This window comes from Danio aesculapii, chromosome 15 (assembly GCF_903798145.1).
Source record: "Danio aesculapii chromosome 15, fDanAes4.1, whole genome shotgun sequence".
In the NCBI taxonomy this organism is placed as follows: domain Eukaryota; kingdom Metazoa; phylum Chordata; class Actinopteri; order Cypriniformes; family Danionidae; genus Danio; species Danio aesculapii.
This window is the reverse complement of record NC_079449.1, coordinates 47,866,701-47,882,226: the sequence shown is the minus strand read 5'-3', so window position 1 is coordinate 47,882,226 and position 15,526 is coordinate 47,866,701. Positions and strand designations below refer to the sequence as shown.

Sequence of the window (15,526 nt, the reverse complement as noted above, 5' to 3'; positions counted from 1 at the left end):
ATTAATATTATTATTATTTTGCTGCTTCTGATTCATTTCTCTGCTTCTTCTATTTTCTTCTGCTGCTTTTCATCTGCTTCTTGGTGGCTTCTGCCTTTTTTCAAAAATTTTGTCTCGTTTCTTTCAATTCTGCCGCATTTTCTTCTACTCCTGCTACTGATTTTTCTGCTTTTTCTTCTGCTTTTTCTGCTGTTTGCTGCTTCTGTTTCTGCCTTCTCTGCTGTTGCTTCTTCTGCTTGCATTGTTGTCATTGTTTCTGCTGCTGTTCCTTCTGTTTCTACTACTGCAACTGATTCTGATGCTGCGCCAGCTTTTCCACCTATTTTTTTTGTAGTTGTTTTGGATTTTTCAGCAGTTTTTTCTGCTTTGCTGCTTTCTCTTTTTCTATTTCTGCTGCTTTTGATTCTGCTCATTTTCTTCTCCTTCTGCTTCTGATTTTCTGCTGCTTTTATATCTGTTTTTTCCTACGGCTGCTTTTGTAGCTTCTGCTATTATTGTTCTTTTTTATTTCCTTATTTTTTCTCCAGCCTTTTCTCCTGTTGTTTTTGCTGCTTCTGGTTCTTCAGCTGTTTTTTCTTTTGCTGCTTCTTCCCCTTTCTCTATTTTTGCTTCTTGTTTCTTCAGATTCGGCTGCTTTTCATCTCCTCCTGCTCTTGCTTCTGATTGTTCTGGTGCTTTTTTAATCTGCTGCTTCTTCTTCTGCTGTTTATTCTTCTGGTGGTTTCTCCCTCCATTAGATAACTCAGGTCTGTTTAATGAGAACTAAAGCTATTTTGCACTCCCTTTTATATTTGAGGGCCTTTATAAATTAGAAATCATTTAATAAAAATATAAATGCTCAATATTTTCTTTATTTATGACTCTGGATGTTTGTGTGGTTTTGTGTAATTTCCTAATTGTCTAAGCAAACTTTCTTGCAGTTCATCTCTGAAGGTTTCACTGATGGTGGCTCTCATGTTGACTTCACCGCACTGCTGAAGACCTCCTTTACTGAAGGAGCAAATGCTTTTCTACAGAACTATTTTAAGGAAGCTTTACAGGAAGCTTTGGCCACTCTGACTGTATCCCGGATCCCAGTGGCTGTCAACCAAGTGCTTCTCTACCTCAGAAATTATGTGCTCAACTTCAATATGGTATTTGCCATTTTTATTAATTATATATCATTGTTTTAGGGATGTGAAAAGCTTGCAAGATCTGACTGGGCATGTTCGGCATAGATAGTCTTGCGGGACAGTCTTACTCAGGGCTGCGTTTCTGAAAATCTTCTTAAGGTTATGTTATTTTTAAGTTCATTTTTAAGTACCTTATCATTAATATGTGTATCCTGACACTTTCTTAGTTAAGAGTACCCTCTTTAAGTCATACTTTGGTAAGGTTGGTCTGGACTACTCTTAGCTATACCATATCACTTCTTTTCTACATCTAAGTCTATGAATATACCTCTTTAAGTTGTATATACAGTGTTTAATTAGGCTAAGTGTAGGACTGCAAAGATTAAACTTTATTTAATCTTTAAAGAGCAACCTTAAAGTTCTAGTTCGAGGAACACACCAAGAATAGGGATACCTTTAGTTAAGATGTACATTTAGAGTCTTTGTAGCCTTCTAAGAGACAACATTATTTGGAATCACAACCCAGTTCTTTTTCTTTCGACACCCGAAACACTGTCTCTGAACCAGGAAAAGGGCTCTTAAGTAGCACCGAAACATTGCTGGGTTAAAATAAGAACCTTTTGCATCAAGGGCTGAGAACAGAGTTAGAATGAAATGAACAGAAACTGCTGTTTTGAGCACCGTATTTCAAATATCAGCAGAATATAATGCTGAACAAATGATCCATTCTAATCTCTGACTATTCATGTTACGGCGCTCTGCATAAACATGATCATTATCATCACTTGTAATCTTCGTAAATCTTATTAAAAATAATTTCAGCATCTTTGTGGTTCAAGCATCCTGAGTTCAAGTTTATTTTTTAGGTTAAATCTAAATGAAACTGATCTTAAGCTGCGTAATACACTTTTATCTTTTATGCTTGGACAATGATGTAAATGTGTTTTTTTATTTTAGTACAGCACTTCTTTCATTATAGTTAATTAGTGTGGTTACTGATTGCACTTAAAATTATATCTTATATTAAAATTATATCGTGTTATTGTTTCTTTTAATTCTATGTAATTTTTCCAATTGCTGGCTTGTCAGTTGAGTTTGTGGGAAAAATAGCAGTGCATTATTACTGCATATAATTTATTAAAATAGAAGTTTATTTTAAATAGTACAAGTTGATTTCAAAATTTACTCAATTTCTTAAATTTATTTAATTATTTAAATTTGTTTTGTAGTTGAATAAAAGAAAAATATTTTATCATTGAGGATTTCTTTAAAGGACATCTATTATGCAAAAACACTTTTATAAAGGGTTTAAACAGAGCTGTGTGGGAACAGTCTGCTAAAATAACCAACTTCAAATAGTAAAAATATATTAATTCTATTTTTTCGTAATCACATTTGATTAAAACAGCCTGCAGAAACACTTTGATTGACGTTCTCCCTTTGTACGTGTCATTATAGGGTGAAAGCCCCGCCCACTAGTGACTATCTCTCCCTCATTAGCATAGGATTTAAGTCTTGTTTTTGAATCTGCCACTATGCAGACACATTGGCATTTGTAGCTCCACCCTCTTTTGAAAAGAGCACAATCTCATTTGAATTTAAAGCGGCAGTCACCAAAATGGCACAATTAGGATTAAAGCCTAACCGTGGCAGATTCAAACAGTTATAAAACCATTATTTGTGTGGAATTTTAATCTGAAACGTCACACACACATCAGAGAGTTATTTTACATCTTGTAAAAAAAGGGAATAATAGGTTCCCTTTTATCTGGTCTCATTCTCATGAACCCATTCTTGTCTTATGTGGGATAGTGGTTCCCAACCTTTTTTTGCATGAGCCCCCTTTTTCCCCCTGAAAATATTGTAAGGCCCCCCTCAACATTTAATGTTATTGTCGCGCATATAAGTTTGTAGTAAGGATGATAAAGAATGTTGTTTTCTGTCTGTTTATTACTAGATCTAGATATGCCAAATAATAGCCTAATGTAAAATATAAACATCAGTACGCCATTTGTAACTGTAAAACGTAAGCCTTTGGCCTTTAAATTGGCCTAAAATATATTAGTTGCCAATTTTTATAGTTTCTCGTCAGTAGCTGGGACGTCCCTCATCTCATTTTGGGTGTGTGTCAATTGTTTTGCCTTGCGATCAAAAAATGCTCTGAGATTGTCGCGGTATTGGGGATGTATCATCTGCAAATGTCTTATTAATATGGATGGCCTCATGCCTTTGTTAGAAAAAACTTTGGCGCAGATAAATAAATACCATAGTTCAGGTAACTATCTTGGTATTTCCTGCATTTCGTGTTTCCTATTGCCAGTGCTGCGTCCCAAAATGTTTGGAGCTTCCTCACCTGGGTCCAGTAAGCTTGGGTCATTAGTATTAGCTGCTGAAGGCAAATCAGTGAAACTCTAGCTGCATCCCAAACCGCATACTTAGGCACTATTTTATGCCATTTTGGAGTATAAAGAGTGTAAGTAGTGCGTTCACACTGAAAACGCTAAGAATAATAAGTGCACTTTGATTACCCGGAAGTGTGTAATGTTGGACACTTCACGCACTCAACGACCGCAGGTTTGCTCGCGTAACGGAAGAGGTGGAGCTAAACGGCGCACATGTTGGATAACTATTTATTTTGGATGGTGAAAGCAAAATTCTCCTATGAGAGTGATTATAGCGCCTCCCGCTTGTGAATGCGGCTATACACACGACAGGTATTCTTTGGTAGTTTGGTCATTTATTTCACTGATTTGGCAACCGTCAAACATCATCAGAGAAACGGGTTGAATTTCCGCTTAGTAAAAAACCATTACTGTTCCATTTGGGACAACACTACATACATATACTATGCTGTTGAGTGTGTATGTGCATAAGTACATAGTGCATGAGTGCATAGTGTATAGTGTGCCATTTGGGACGCAGCTTCTGTCTTTTTTGTGGAGGACGAATTACAAATTTGTTTATTTATTTTCTTAAATGAACTAAGGCAACATGATCGTTCTCCTAATATTAATGTTACACTGCTAAAAATGTTAAAAATATGGCACGACACCCCCACTCACAGAGCTTGTTGATTCCCCCTTGTGGGCCCTTTTGAGAACCGCTGTCGTGGGATATGTGTCTCATCCCCTAGTGGCTAAAAGCTGTGTGTAAAGTATCAATTATCATGTATCGAAATGGTAGTTACAAATGTTTGTCACTTTATTTTCCTGTAGCTCCTCAAGGAGACGGCAGCGGAGGTGTTGAGGAGTCTGATGATGGTGCTGAACGCTCTCATCCTCAAGTTATTGACCTCAGACACACATAAGCCAGATAAATCAGAACCTGCAGGGGAACATGATGAGGACGGCCTCTTTCTGGACACAAACCAAGTACCTGCTGAGAATACTGACAAGCAACAGGTAGCTATGCTGAATTCCCGGAGCGTAACAGGCCAAATGTTAATTATGTTTGAGAAAAGGGAGATGTATTTAGTCATATTTTGACGCTTTAACATAAATATAAACCTAGCCACAGATCAAAATCAACCTCTGCAAAAACAGATGAGCTTTAATAACATGTTCTGCTGGTATTTCTCTCCAGATAAATGACAGTAAGAGCTGAGCAGGATACTCAGCATGATTTTGTTGATCATTCAATTGTATGTTACTTAAATTGCCAGCCATACACGCTGTGTTTTACCAATATATGCCAATATTCAAAAAGGTAATGATTCGCACTCATTAAGTAATTGCTTCGTACTGATTTTCTTCTTTCTTTTTACATTCTTCGGGTGATTTAAAAACCAATATATGCCAAATCACAAGAACATTTAATTATATAGATTAAATTTTTACTGTTGCAAGAAATAATTCTCTTAACCTTAACCCATTTCCCTGAATGAGGGTGACTAAAAGTCTGACATGTAGTGGTGAACTTACACTGCGCACATTAGCTGTAATTTCCTGGAGGTACTGAAAAGGGATCATTTGAATATTCCAAACCTTGCTCAGCTCTCACTGACATTTATCGTAGATAATTGGCTCGCTTTAAAAAAGAGTCAGGGTGAATCCTTATAATAATAACTCATAAGCAGAAGATCTGAATTTAAAATATGCCAATGTTTTTATGCTATATTTGCAAACTCTGAATTTAATAATAAATTAAAAATAAAATTAACTAAATTAATAGGTAACACTTTATTTTGATGGTCCATTTGAGTATTAGTAGACTGTCTGCTTAATATCTGCTGATTCTGCTCCTTCAACAGACATTTAACTGACTATAAGAGACTTTGCAAGTACATGTCAACATACACTAACCCTAACCCCAACCCAACAGTCTACTGATAATCTAATGAGAATTAGTTGGCATGTAGATGCAGTGTAACTTAAATTCAACAAACTAACCATCAGAATAAAGTGTGACCAATTAATAAATTACTTAGATTACCTAGTGAAACCTTATTGTGGATTGCTGTTGCCATGCATTGCAGGGACAATCCCAATTTTTGTTGTCTTGTCCAAGACCGGAGCTGTTTTAATTAAAATAATAATAATTTTTGTCCCGTTTTCTTAAACTCATAATCATAAATGAGGTTTTAAGGCAACTTTGACCACTGTACTAGCGAATGCATTTCAGATATCTGCTCACCATGTCGTACTTTGGTAATTCCTCTCATTCAGATTGCACTGGCTGTCCTCAAGTCAGTGTTTAAGCACCCAGCAGTGGAGCAGTGGTTTCTGGCTCTGGAGTTGAGCTCTTTTCCTCCGCACAGCCTGAACCCGGTGAGGTTAAAGCAGCTGTGTATGTGTCTGACTGAGATGACTCTCCTTCTGCTGGAGTCCAGCGCAGACACGCTCCGAGATCTGGATGCTTTAGAGCACATCAGCACATACCTGACGTCCGCGCAGAGAGCCGTGCTCCGAGAACTACAGGAAATGAAAAGCAAGTAAGTGTCATGCCAGTCACAACATGATAATATGTATTTGAGGAACGCCAAATAGAAATTAAATACAGATTAAAGGGGAAGATCACCTTCATTAGTAATAATAACAACAGCAGCTGTTATTATTACTAATATTGCACTACAATATTATTCATTCATTCATTTCCCTTTATAAATCTGGGGTCGCCACAACGGAATGAACCACCAACTATCCACCATATGTTTTACGCAGTGGATGCCCTTCCAGCTGCAACCCATCACTGGGAAACATCCATACACACTCATTCACACACATACACTACGGTCAGTTTTAGAATACCCAATTCACCTGTACCCCATGTCTTTGGACTTGTGGGGGAAACCAATCACAACAGACTGGGTCATCGTTCCAATCAGTGCAGATTAGCTTCGTGCTAAGGAGGGGTTTGGGAACAATTGAATCACTGACCGAATCATATGGTGGCCGTTGGGATAATTAGAGTAAAATAAATGCATATCATAAGACAATAAACGTGTTTTTTGACCTTGCATGAATATCAGGCTGTTGTTGGAGACCCCAAAACCAAAATATGACCTTTTATAATGCAAAATCGGGGCTCTTTAGGTTATGAGTCAGTCTGCTGGTTTTGGCAGTTGTAGCTTTTCTGGGTGTTTTCTGGATATTATTTACTATTTGTAGTTTTTGTTTGGTGCATCACTTAAAAGTCATTTTTGCTCTTCCTAAGTTGTCCAAAAAAAGAATCCCTGTCTGTCCGAGCGCTCCTGGTTCTACAAGAGTACATTGAGCCATCCAGCTTCAAGGAGGTGGTGTCGACCCTGCTGTTGCTTCCTCAGAAGCACCTTTTGGCCCCGGAGAACCAACTGAGTGTGTATGGCCGCACAGTGCAGAAACTGCTGTCAGACAGCATGAAACGCTCCTCTGCAGTCAGCAGCAGCTGCGTTACGCTGTCTCCAGCACACCTGCAAGGACTGGCTGCTCTCTTCACATCCTGCCAATGTGTGCAGCTCGAAGACTTCCTGCTACAGGTACAAATAGCAGGCCCCCAATATCACGCACATACAGACGAAGTCAAAATTATTCACCCTCCTGTGAATTTATTTATTTTTTCTTTTTCAAATATTTACCAAATGATGTTTAACAAAGCAAGGAGTTTTTATTTGGAGAAAGTCTTATTTGTTTTATTTCAGCTAGAATAAAAGCAGTTTTAATTATTTTAAACCCATGTTAAGGTCAATATTATTAGCCCCCTTAAGCAATATTTTTTTTTGCTTTTCTACAGAATAAAGCACTGTTATACAATGATTTGCCTAATTACCCTAACTTGCCTAATTAACCTACACCATTGCTATGATTTCTAAGTGATCTGTTCCAGCACGGCTCTGGGGTGGCTGACTTTCTCTAATTTTGATCTCCACTGTATTTAGGACTTGTATAGTCAATTTCTGGAGTGTTTTGTTTTCCAGAAAGTTTACTTGGGCAATATGTTTTAAAGGGGAAATGAAGCACTCAGTCAAGTTTACGTTATTTTGTACATTGGATTTTACTTTAATAAAAATACATTAAACAAACTCGATTAATGTAACCCTTTAGAAGAAAACAGCACGTTTCACTATAGCTTTTAGACCTAGGGCACGGCCATCTTGGACTATCGCTGTGTCTGACGTCACGAGGTTGGTTCCGTTCCCTCAGCTGAACAGATACAGTGGAAGGACTGAACATGAAGACTGCAAAGCCTAATTTAACCCAATGTGTAAAGTTGTGGATGTGGAGCTGCTGCAAATACAAGCATCAGATGTGTGTCTAATATAAAATATATTTATTTATTTTGTTTTTATTTCTTTCCCTTTTAGTTACCAATCATTTGATGCGCTTTGGTCCACTCTCTGTATTACGCTGCCTGACTGCCTGTATGGGTTTCAACAAGGTTTGCTACTGACATAATGGGGGAGGATACTTTCTCTTTTCACTACTACAGCTGCTCACCTCTGCTCAAGTTCAAAGCAAACTAAGATCAGTGTGGTTTTTCACACGGCAGGCTTTTACATCCTTCATACATGTTGAGAGATCGAATTTATGTACTTGAAAAGGGAATATGTCTTGACATGATCCACACAGATGTGACTTAGTAAAGCGTAAAGTCATGCATGATTTTAATTGTTGCATTAGTCTGAATGTAAATAACCTCGTCAGGTGGTGCTGGAGCAATGTGAGAGAGCGACCAAAGCGCATCAAATGAAAGGTATTAATAAAAAAAAAATATGCAATTTAAGACACTTACATGCTTGTGTTTGTTGTATTTGCACCAGCTCTGCGATGCACGTCCACAACTTCATGCATTGGGTTAAATTAGGCTGTCCAGTCTCTGTGTTCAGTCCGTCACTACAATGGTTGAAACCCAGACAGGCAGCGTAATACAGAGAGTGAACCAAAGCGCATCAGATGATTGGTATTCCACTGTATCTGTTCAGCTGAGGGAATGGAACCAACCCTGTGACGTCAGACACAGCGGTAGTCCAAGATGGCGGTGCCCTAGGTCTAAAAGCTATAGTGAAATGTGCCGTTTTCTTCTAAATGGTTACGTTAATCAAGTTTGTTTAATGTATTTTCATTAAAGTGGAATCCAATGTACAAAATAATATAAACTTGACTGAGTGCTTCATTTCCCCTTTAAAGTCCTGAAACTAACTTTGCTTTTTGACCTTATTTTGCTTGAAATTGTCTGTTTGGTCTTTTCCTCAAGAGCAATAATGCACCCACCGGCATCATTGTGTGTTCTGACATTTTTAGTAAACCTATTTCTCTGTAGGTGCTGTCCCGGGAGCCAGGCACCGCTAAACTCATTCAGACAGACATTCTCCTGCACTGCATCCAGAGAGAAAGTCCTTCAGCCCAGGACATTGGAGTTGTTCTTCTGGAAAACTGCTCCACACATGTCCTTAGTTTTGAGCTCTGGTGTCTGGATCCATCAAACCAAAAACAGATCAGCGTCCACAACAGCAGCTTTCTGTTTTTACTCAACAGCTATTTGAAGAGAGCCAGCGCTGATGATCCCACTCGCCCTAAAGACAGTCAGTAGTGCTGCTTTCTTAGTAATCACTTAAATAATGTAGTTCAAGTTGAGTAGTCTTGTTCACATTGTGGCTCATTGGGTTTTATTCTTGTCTTTGTCTTCGACAGTTCAAAAATCTGTCCTGAAGGCCCTGAAGAACGCTTTAATGACTGAGCTGTGGCACACGGTACAGCAAGGAGCAGCTGGTGTTAGGACTGCTCTGCATGTGGAGGTTCTGTCCAGCCTCATTCGATTGGCAGCTGTAAACTCTGATCTCATCCAGCTTCTAAAGGATCTTCCCACCATCCTGCAGAAACCAGACACTTATGAAAGGTAAACTTGGGCTTTAGTTTTACTGTAATCTTTGAATTCTAACTTCATCCAAAAGATGCTCGTTCATATTGTTTCAGATGGAGGCTGGCTGACTCCATCAGCGAAAAGCTGTGTGATGGTTCAGAGGAACTGTGTCAGTGGAGGAAATCTCTGCTGTCGGCTGCTCTCGTCTGGCTCACTGCTGTTTATAAAAGACAGAAAGAGCCACAATCCAATCATGAAGAGTCCATGCTGACTAGACTCCGCTCACTCCTGCTGGGTCAGGTATTGTCATGGTTGTTCTACACGGAGAAACTTCTGGTTTAGGGTTATCAACATAATTCTGATGGGTGAAGCTGTAAACAGCACTTTTATATGCTTTATTTATTGCTAATTTCAAGCTTATTTTTGTTGTAAAGTCCAAATCTATCACATGATTAAAGAATTAGTTTACCTTACAGACTTTTTCAGCCTGATGAACAGTTAGAAATGATAAAAAAAGCGATAACACTTTACTTGAAGGGGTCATCACACCTTGCTAATCATGACATGACATTGTGTCAAAGCAGCTTCACATGAAAGATCATAGTAAATTAAATCCGTGTCAGTCCAGTTTTCAGTGTTTAAGTTCAGTTCAGTTTAGCTCAGTTCAGTGTGGTTTAATAATCACTGCTGAGAGTCCAAACACTGAAGAGCAAATCCAACGATGCGCAGCTCTACAGATCCCGAACCATGCAAGCCAGTGGCGACAGCAGCGAGGGAAAAACTTCAATTGGCAAAAGTGAAGAATTAAAAAACCGGAAACTGGAGAGAAACCAGGCTCAGTTGGGCACGACCATTTCTCCACTGGCCAAACGTCTTGTGCAGAGCTGCAGTCAAGGCGCTGGAAGCTGGACCTCAGCGAAGACTCACAGGAATCAGTCTCATGTTCTCCACTCCTCCATGACACCACAGTAGCTGCTCAGGATACGGCCTGGTCCAGGATTATGGAAACCTTGGGATCATCTCATCGCTGGTCTTGGATCGATTCAGCATAGTCTGCATAGTCTGAGGGCCTCGGGATGAGTTTTATTTTAGCTTTATACACCCTTCATGCATAGATACAGATCTAGAACCTCGTTTGGAAACAGCGTTCAGAAACAGCTTGTAAAGGCAGCTTAAAGGTCTTTCATAAGAAGCAGATGTATAATCTGATTAAATCATATGTTCAAGATCATGCTTGTCAATTGAACAGTGAGTTCATCTCTTGGGAAAACGAATGTATAATCGTTCAGGGTATATTACAAATCATGAATCAACATTTAGACAGTTTTATAGTCATTCATTCAGAGTCATGTGTGTCAACTGAGCAGTGAGTTCGGGTGAAGTTCCCCCATCTCTTTTAGCCAGTCCGCTGGTTCTGTGTACGCTTTGCTGCATCGCATTGCGTTCTTAAGCATAGGGACATCAGAACACATGAGTGACCTGTAGTGTCTCATATATTTGATGTCATTAGACCAATCAGACACCACAGCATATAACCTAACGCTAGGATGTATTTGTTTGTCAAGATGTCATAAAAAAGAAATCCCATAACATCCCATAACATGCATAAAATCTCACTCATTGCTTGATGTTTATAAAGGTTTCATGACAGTCTTATGAACACCCCTTCAAGTAAAGTGTTACCAAATGTTTTTACCTTCATGATTTTGTGTGAACAGCTAATTTTCTCTTTTTATTTAACCAATATTAATTGTTTTCATATGAGAACGGTGCTGTTAGCCACAACATAGTAACATAAAATGGCCCACTGTTGTCATGTTGGGATTATTGCAGATCTTTCCAGAACACATCACTGCATCAGAGTGGAACGCCTTTGTCAAGTCCGGGCTGAAGTAAGTGATTTTTCTCACTTAGAATAAGCACATTCAGACTGAATGAAACACTACTCTGTGCATATGCTAGTGCGCAGCCTGGATGATTACAACTGTATTCTCAGGTATCGATACCATGACTGTAACTTTTTGGAGACGTTAAGCACTCTGGTGGAGTTCATATATGGCACACCAGAAACCCCAAAAGAGATGCTGCCAGTGGCTACCATTCACATGATGACCAATACACACTCTCTGTTCCTGCCCACAATGCTGGCCACACAGATCGATCCTGATAATCTTCGGCTGTCTAAAGGTAACAAAGTGGCTGCAAAGTTAGTTCCTGTCTTCCAAATGGCTTGTAAAAATAGTGTTTTGGTTTTCTGTTTTTGTATTTGCTAGCTTGTGGTGTTTATTGGCTGCCTGCCATCAGTGTCTACTTAGACGCTCAAACACTGTAGTTGTAGCTGAGGCCTAAAACTGTTTCAATTGTGTTGTTGAAATAAGCAGTTTCTTCACCGCTAAACCAAATCCTTTTGTTTATTAATCAATTCTTTTCCAGAGTCATTGGTGTCTCTTTTGCTTACGCTGGTGAGAAAAAGTCCTGAAGTGTGTAACGTCAATCATTTCCTTGTGCTTCTCGGTGCATATGAAGCTTCGCTGAGCACCACTGGTAAATATACCCCACGTTATACAAGTGATTTGATTATTAGCAGGGCTTGACATTACATTTTTTGATCACCAGCCACTGTGGCTAGTAGATTTCCAACATTTCCAACTCGCAATTTTCACTAGCCACAGTTTTGTTGTTGGGAAAATATATTTTATATGAATGCATTTAACTTTGACACGCTAAAATGACTTGATTTAGATTTTATGTTATGTCCACACGCCTCCTCATTCATTTCACTTGTTGTGTAGCGTATGTGCAAATGGACCATGGTTTCATAGTGTTGTATTACAATTAGTTTTTATTTCACCTGACTCAAATTAGAGCTCAAATTAAGGATTTACCAAATTTATCTCTGATCACACCAAACATAAATTAATTAATATTTCATATCCACACATTTTAAATGTGTCAAAACAAGCTAAATATAGCTGTATACTTTTTATTTAACAAAACAAAAACAAAAACAATTGACATTTTAAAAATAACTGCTGTAGTGTATCTAAAATATGCACAGTAATCTGTCCTAGCTGAAGGTCCCAGATCACCAGTAAACAACTCATAAATTCAAGTCACCTTTATTTGTATAGCGCTTTTACAATGTAGATTGTGTCAAAGCAGCTTCACATGGAAGATCATAGTAAATAATCTCATATTAAAGCAATGTTATTGTAAAAAATGATAACCCATGTTACCAAAAATACCTGTAAGCAAAAGAAAGCAGGTGAAAAACATTCCGTGTGTGATAATGAAAGGATGATCACACACAAGGTTAACGCTTGGCCAATTAATAATCTGTTCAAACAATGGTTAAAGCGAAAGTGATCGGTGCTGCTTACCAAAAGACACATCTGGAGCTCTTGAAAGCAGCGAAACTATGAGTGCAAGAGCATGACTTGTAGTCTAGTCTATTTGAAAGAGAAACGATCACACCAGTTGCGTTTCTAGGCGCGGTTGTTTCATGCAAGGAAACGGGAGCGCATCACATCACCTGTGCGCACGAGTGATCATCCTCTCATTCGGTATTCACCTGCTTTCTTTTGCTCCTGCAAACATAATTAGTTTTGTCAGTCGTGCTGCTTCTCGATTCTAAGATCACTTTGCATGCACATTGGGCCATCCTTATTGTCCAACCCTGCTTTTTATTTTCAACCAGCCAAAGTGGCTAGTGGGAGTGGCTGTCTAACCCGCCACAGGGGAAATCTACCCGCATTTTACCCGCAGGTTGGCGGGTGTTAATGTTAAGCCCTGATTATTAGCATTATTGCTCATTTACAGTAAAATGTTTTGGCTTTCGCAGATCAGAAGCTTCTGCTTGTCCTCCAGGAATATGAGAAGAACAACATAAGTCTTGCAGAATTTCAGTACGTTTCAGATCAAGCATGATTCCCACAGACAGAAAGAGGCTGTTTATTTTAAACGTTATGTGTGTGTATTTGTTGACAGGTTTGTGTTGTGGGGTCCCGCTGCGGTGGAGCATCATAAAACCCGCAAGAGCCTGGGACCTTCACTGTGGCAGAAGCCCACTTCAGAGCATCTGCTGTCTCTGCTCTCCGCTGACAGGATGTTAAACACTGTCACACATTTCCCACAGCGCCGCTACATCATCCCTCAGGTAGCAGCACTGTTTCCTACGCCTGTTCCTGGAGGCACAGTGCATCCCAAATCACCTACTTCCCTAATTCATACTATATTTGAAAAATACAGAATGAAAGCTAGGTAGTAAGACAAATTCATAGGATTGACAAACAGCAAGTGTGAAATACCTATGCTGATAGTTTTTAAGTGTGTATTCAATGCACACTTACTATCTAATGAGGCAACGGGAGAGGATTTATGAAGAGAACTTGTGCTGGTAAGTCATGTGAAAATGACAAAATGGCTGATGTAGTATGTCCCAATTCCATTTATGCTACAAAAATTCATACTATATAGTAGTGTTGTCAAAAATAAATGGAAAGTATCGATACTGGAATGTTTAATACGATGCAATCTTTGTTACGTTCCCTTAATTCTGTCTAGGGGAACGCAGGTACGCAACAGAATGTTAGTGGAGTTTGTGTGTGTGTGTGTGTGTGTACGTGTTTTTGTGACATATCAGGACACAAATCTGTATAATGACATAGGCATGACACAGGTATTACAAAAAGGAGGTGAAATATGAGGAGATTGGTGGCGTCCTCATTTCTCAAAATGCTTCTAAATCCCACAGGATGAGTTTAATCAGAGAGTAAAGCTGCTCACTGTGTCCTGTGATGGGTGGGTTTAGGAGTAGGGTGGGGTGAGGGGAATACAATATACGGTTTGGGCTGCATAAAATGAATGGAAACCTATGTAATGTACGCACTTTTCACAAAAACAAACATGTGAGTGTGTGTGTGTGTCAGCAATAAGGTTCCATGAGCAACCTCCTAATGGACTAAACGAAAGAAAAATGCAACTTGAATAAAGATTAACAAAAGATTTATTCAGTGGTTAAGGGAGGGTTTCACGAAAGCTTCAAGAGGGAGTTCAAGCCAAAACAACAAACAAAACGTTCTCTAACTGATAGCAAGGGAAGAACTAAATTTATCAGAGAAAAGAAAAATAGCCTCACTCCCTTACTAACATAAAGGAGAAAATGGCTACAAAAACAAAAACGTCACCTCCTCTCTACTAACCCAATCCCAAATCAACAAAAACTAAAGAGTCAATAACAAAGTAGTATTGAAAACTCGAAAGTAAACTCACTACCAAAAAGAGTTTCTGAGGCAAAAGCTACATAAGATGGGCAACAGCATTAACAGAACTTCTAAAGCTCTTAATCAACAGATAATGCTTTAAAGGATCGAAAGAAGATTGTAAAGCCTCCACACACACACAAACACACACAAAACACACTGTTCTAGTGGAGACGTGCTGCTTAAATGTCTACTGCTCTTCTCATCCTCCAGTGAGCAGTTCGTCATTGGCAGCAGGTGATGGTCATTATCTTCTAGAGTAGAGCAGAGGAAAATTAAATACAAAACAAACACAAATGCGTCCTATGACTTAACATCTTTCTTTTGGTTGTTATCGATAGCAGCTCTGTTCTCTGGCATTCTCTCATCACCAGCAGCAGTTTACACAGTACAAGAAGTGGTATTTTTTTTAAGGTGTCGAATAAACGTTGCAAATTTCAGGATCGTGACAATATTACTATACAGCACGTAACAGTGGTGAAAGTGAATTAGATTTCCAATTATCATTTCTGATTGGCACAGGGTAGATGCGTCTTACGTCAGCCATTTTCCTTCTGCGTTCACACAGCAGAATTCCAGCAATTTACTTACGATTTAACTTTGCATTCATCAAAAATGGGCAGAGTTCATTTTCTGCTATTTATTTCAATGGAAATGGTCATCTTTCAGACAAGTCTGTATGTGTGAAAGGGGCTAATAAATCCACTTATTGTACACTCAGTTGCACACCTTTACATTTACGAACAGATTTGTGAAACGTTACAGAGAAAAAAGCAGAACGGGCACTTTTTTATTGTCAAATGACTTGTTCTCTTTTTAAAGCCTAAAACTCTCATTTACCACGTTATTTTTTGTTTACAGGTGAATAAAACCATGATC

General features: G+C 38.8%; 1 protein-coding gene across 1 annotated transcript in view; it reads left to right on the top strand.

Annotated features, from left to right (window-relative positions):
• Nucleotides 1–15,526, top strand: part of urb1 (URB1 ribosome biogenesis homolog) — a 54,190-nt gene that overhangs the window by 26,891 nt on the left and 11,773 nt on the right. The window contains exons 20-32 of the mRNA XM_056473447.1: nucleotides 921–1,133; nucleotides 4,328–4,513; nucleotides 5,777–6,042; nucleotides 6,765–7,065; nucleotides 8,847–9,108; nucleotides 9,218–9,422; nucleotides 9,500–9,686; nucleotides 11,220–11,278; nucleotides 11,383–11,573; nucleotides 11,820–11,930; nucleotides 13,228–13,291; nucleotides 13,374–13,542; nucleotides 15,509–15,526. The exon at nucleotides 15,509–15,526 is cut by the window's right edge and continues 91 nt beyond it. Of these exons, the coding sequence (XP_056329422.1) occupies nucleotides 921–1,133; nucleotides 4,328–4,513; nucleotides 5,777–6,042; nucleotides 6,765–7,065; nucleotides 8,847–9,108; nucleotides 9,218–9,422; nucleotides 9,500–9,686; nucleotides 11,220–11,278; nucleotides 11,383–11,573; nucleotides 11,820–11,930; nucleotides 13,228–13,291; nucleotides 13,374–13,542; nucleotides 15,509–15,526 (2,232 nt within the window). The remainder of the gene's footprint in view (nucleotides 1–920; nucleotides 1,134–4,327; nucleotides 4,514–5,776; nucleotides 6,043–6,764; nucleotides 7,066–8,846; nucleotides 9,109–9,217; nucleotides 9,423–9,499; nucleotides 9,687–11,219; nucleotides 11,279–11,382; nucleotides 11,574–11,819; nucleotides 11,931–13,227; nucleotides 13,292–13,373; nucleotides 13,543–15,508) is intronic.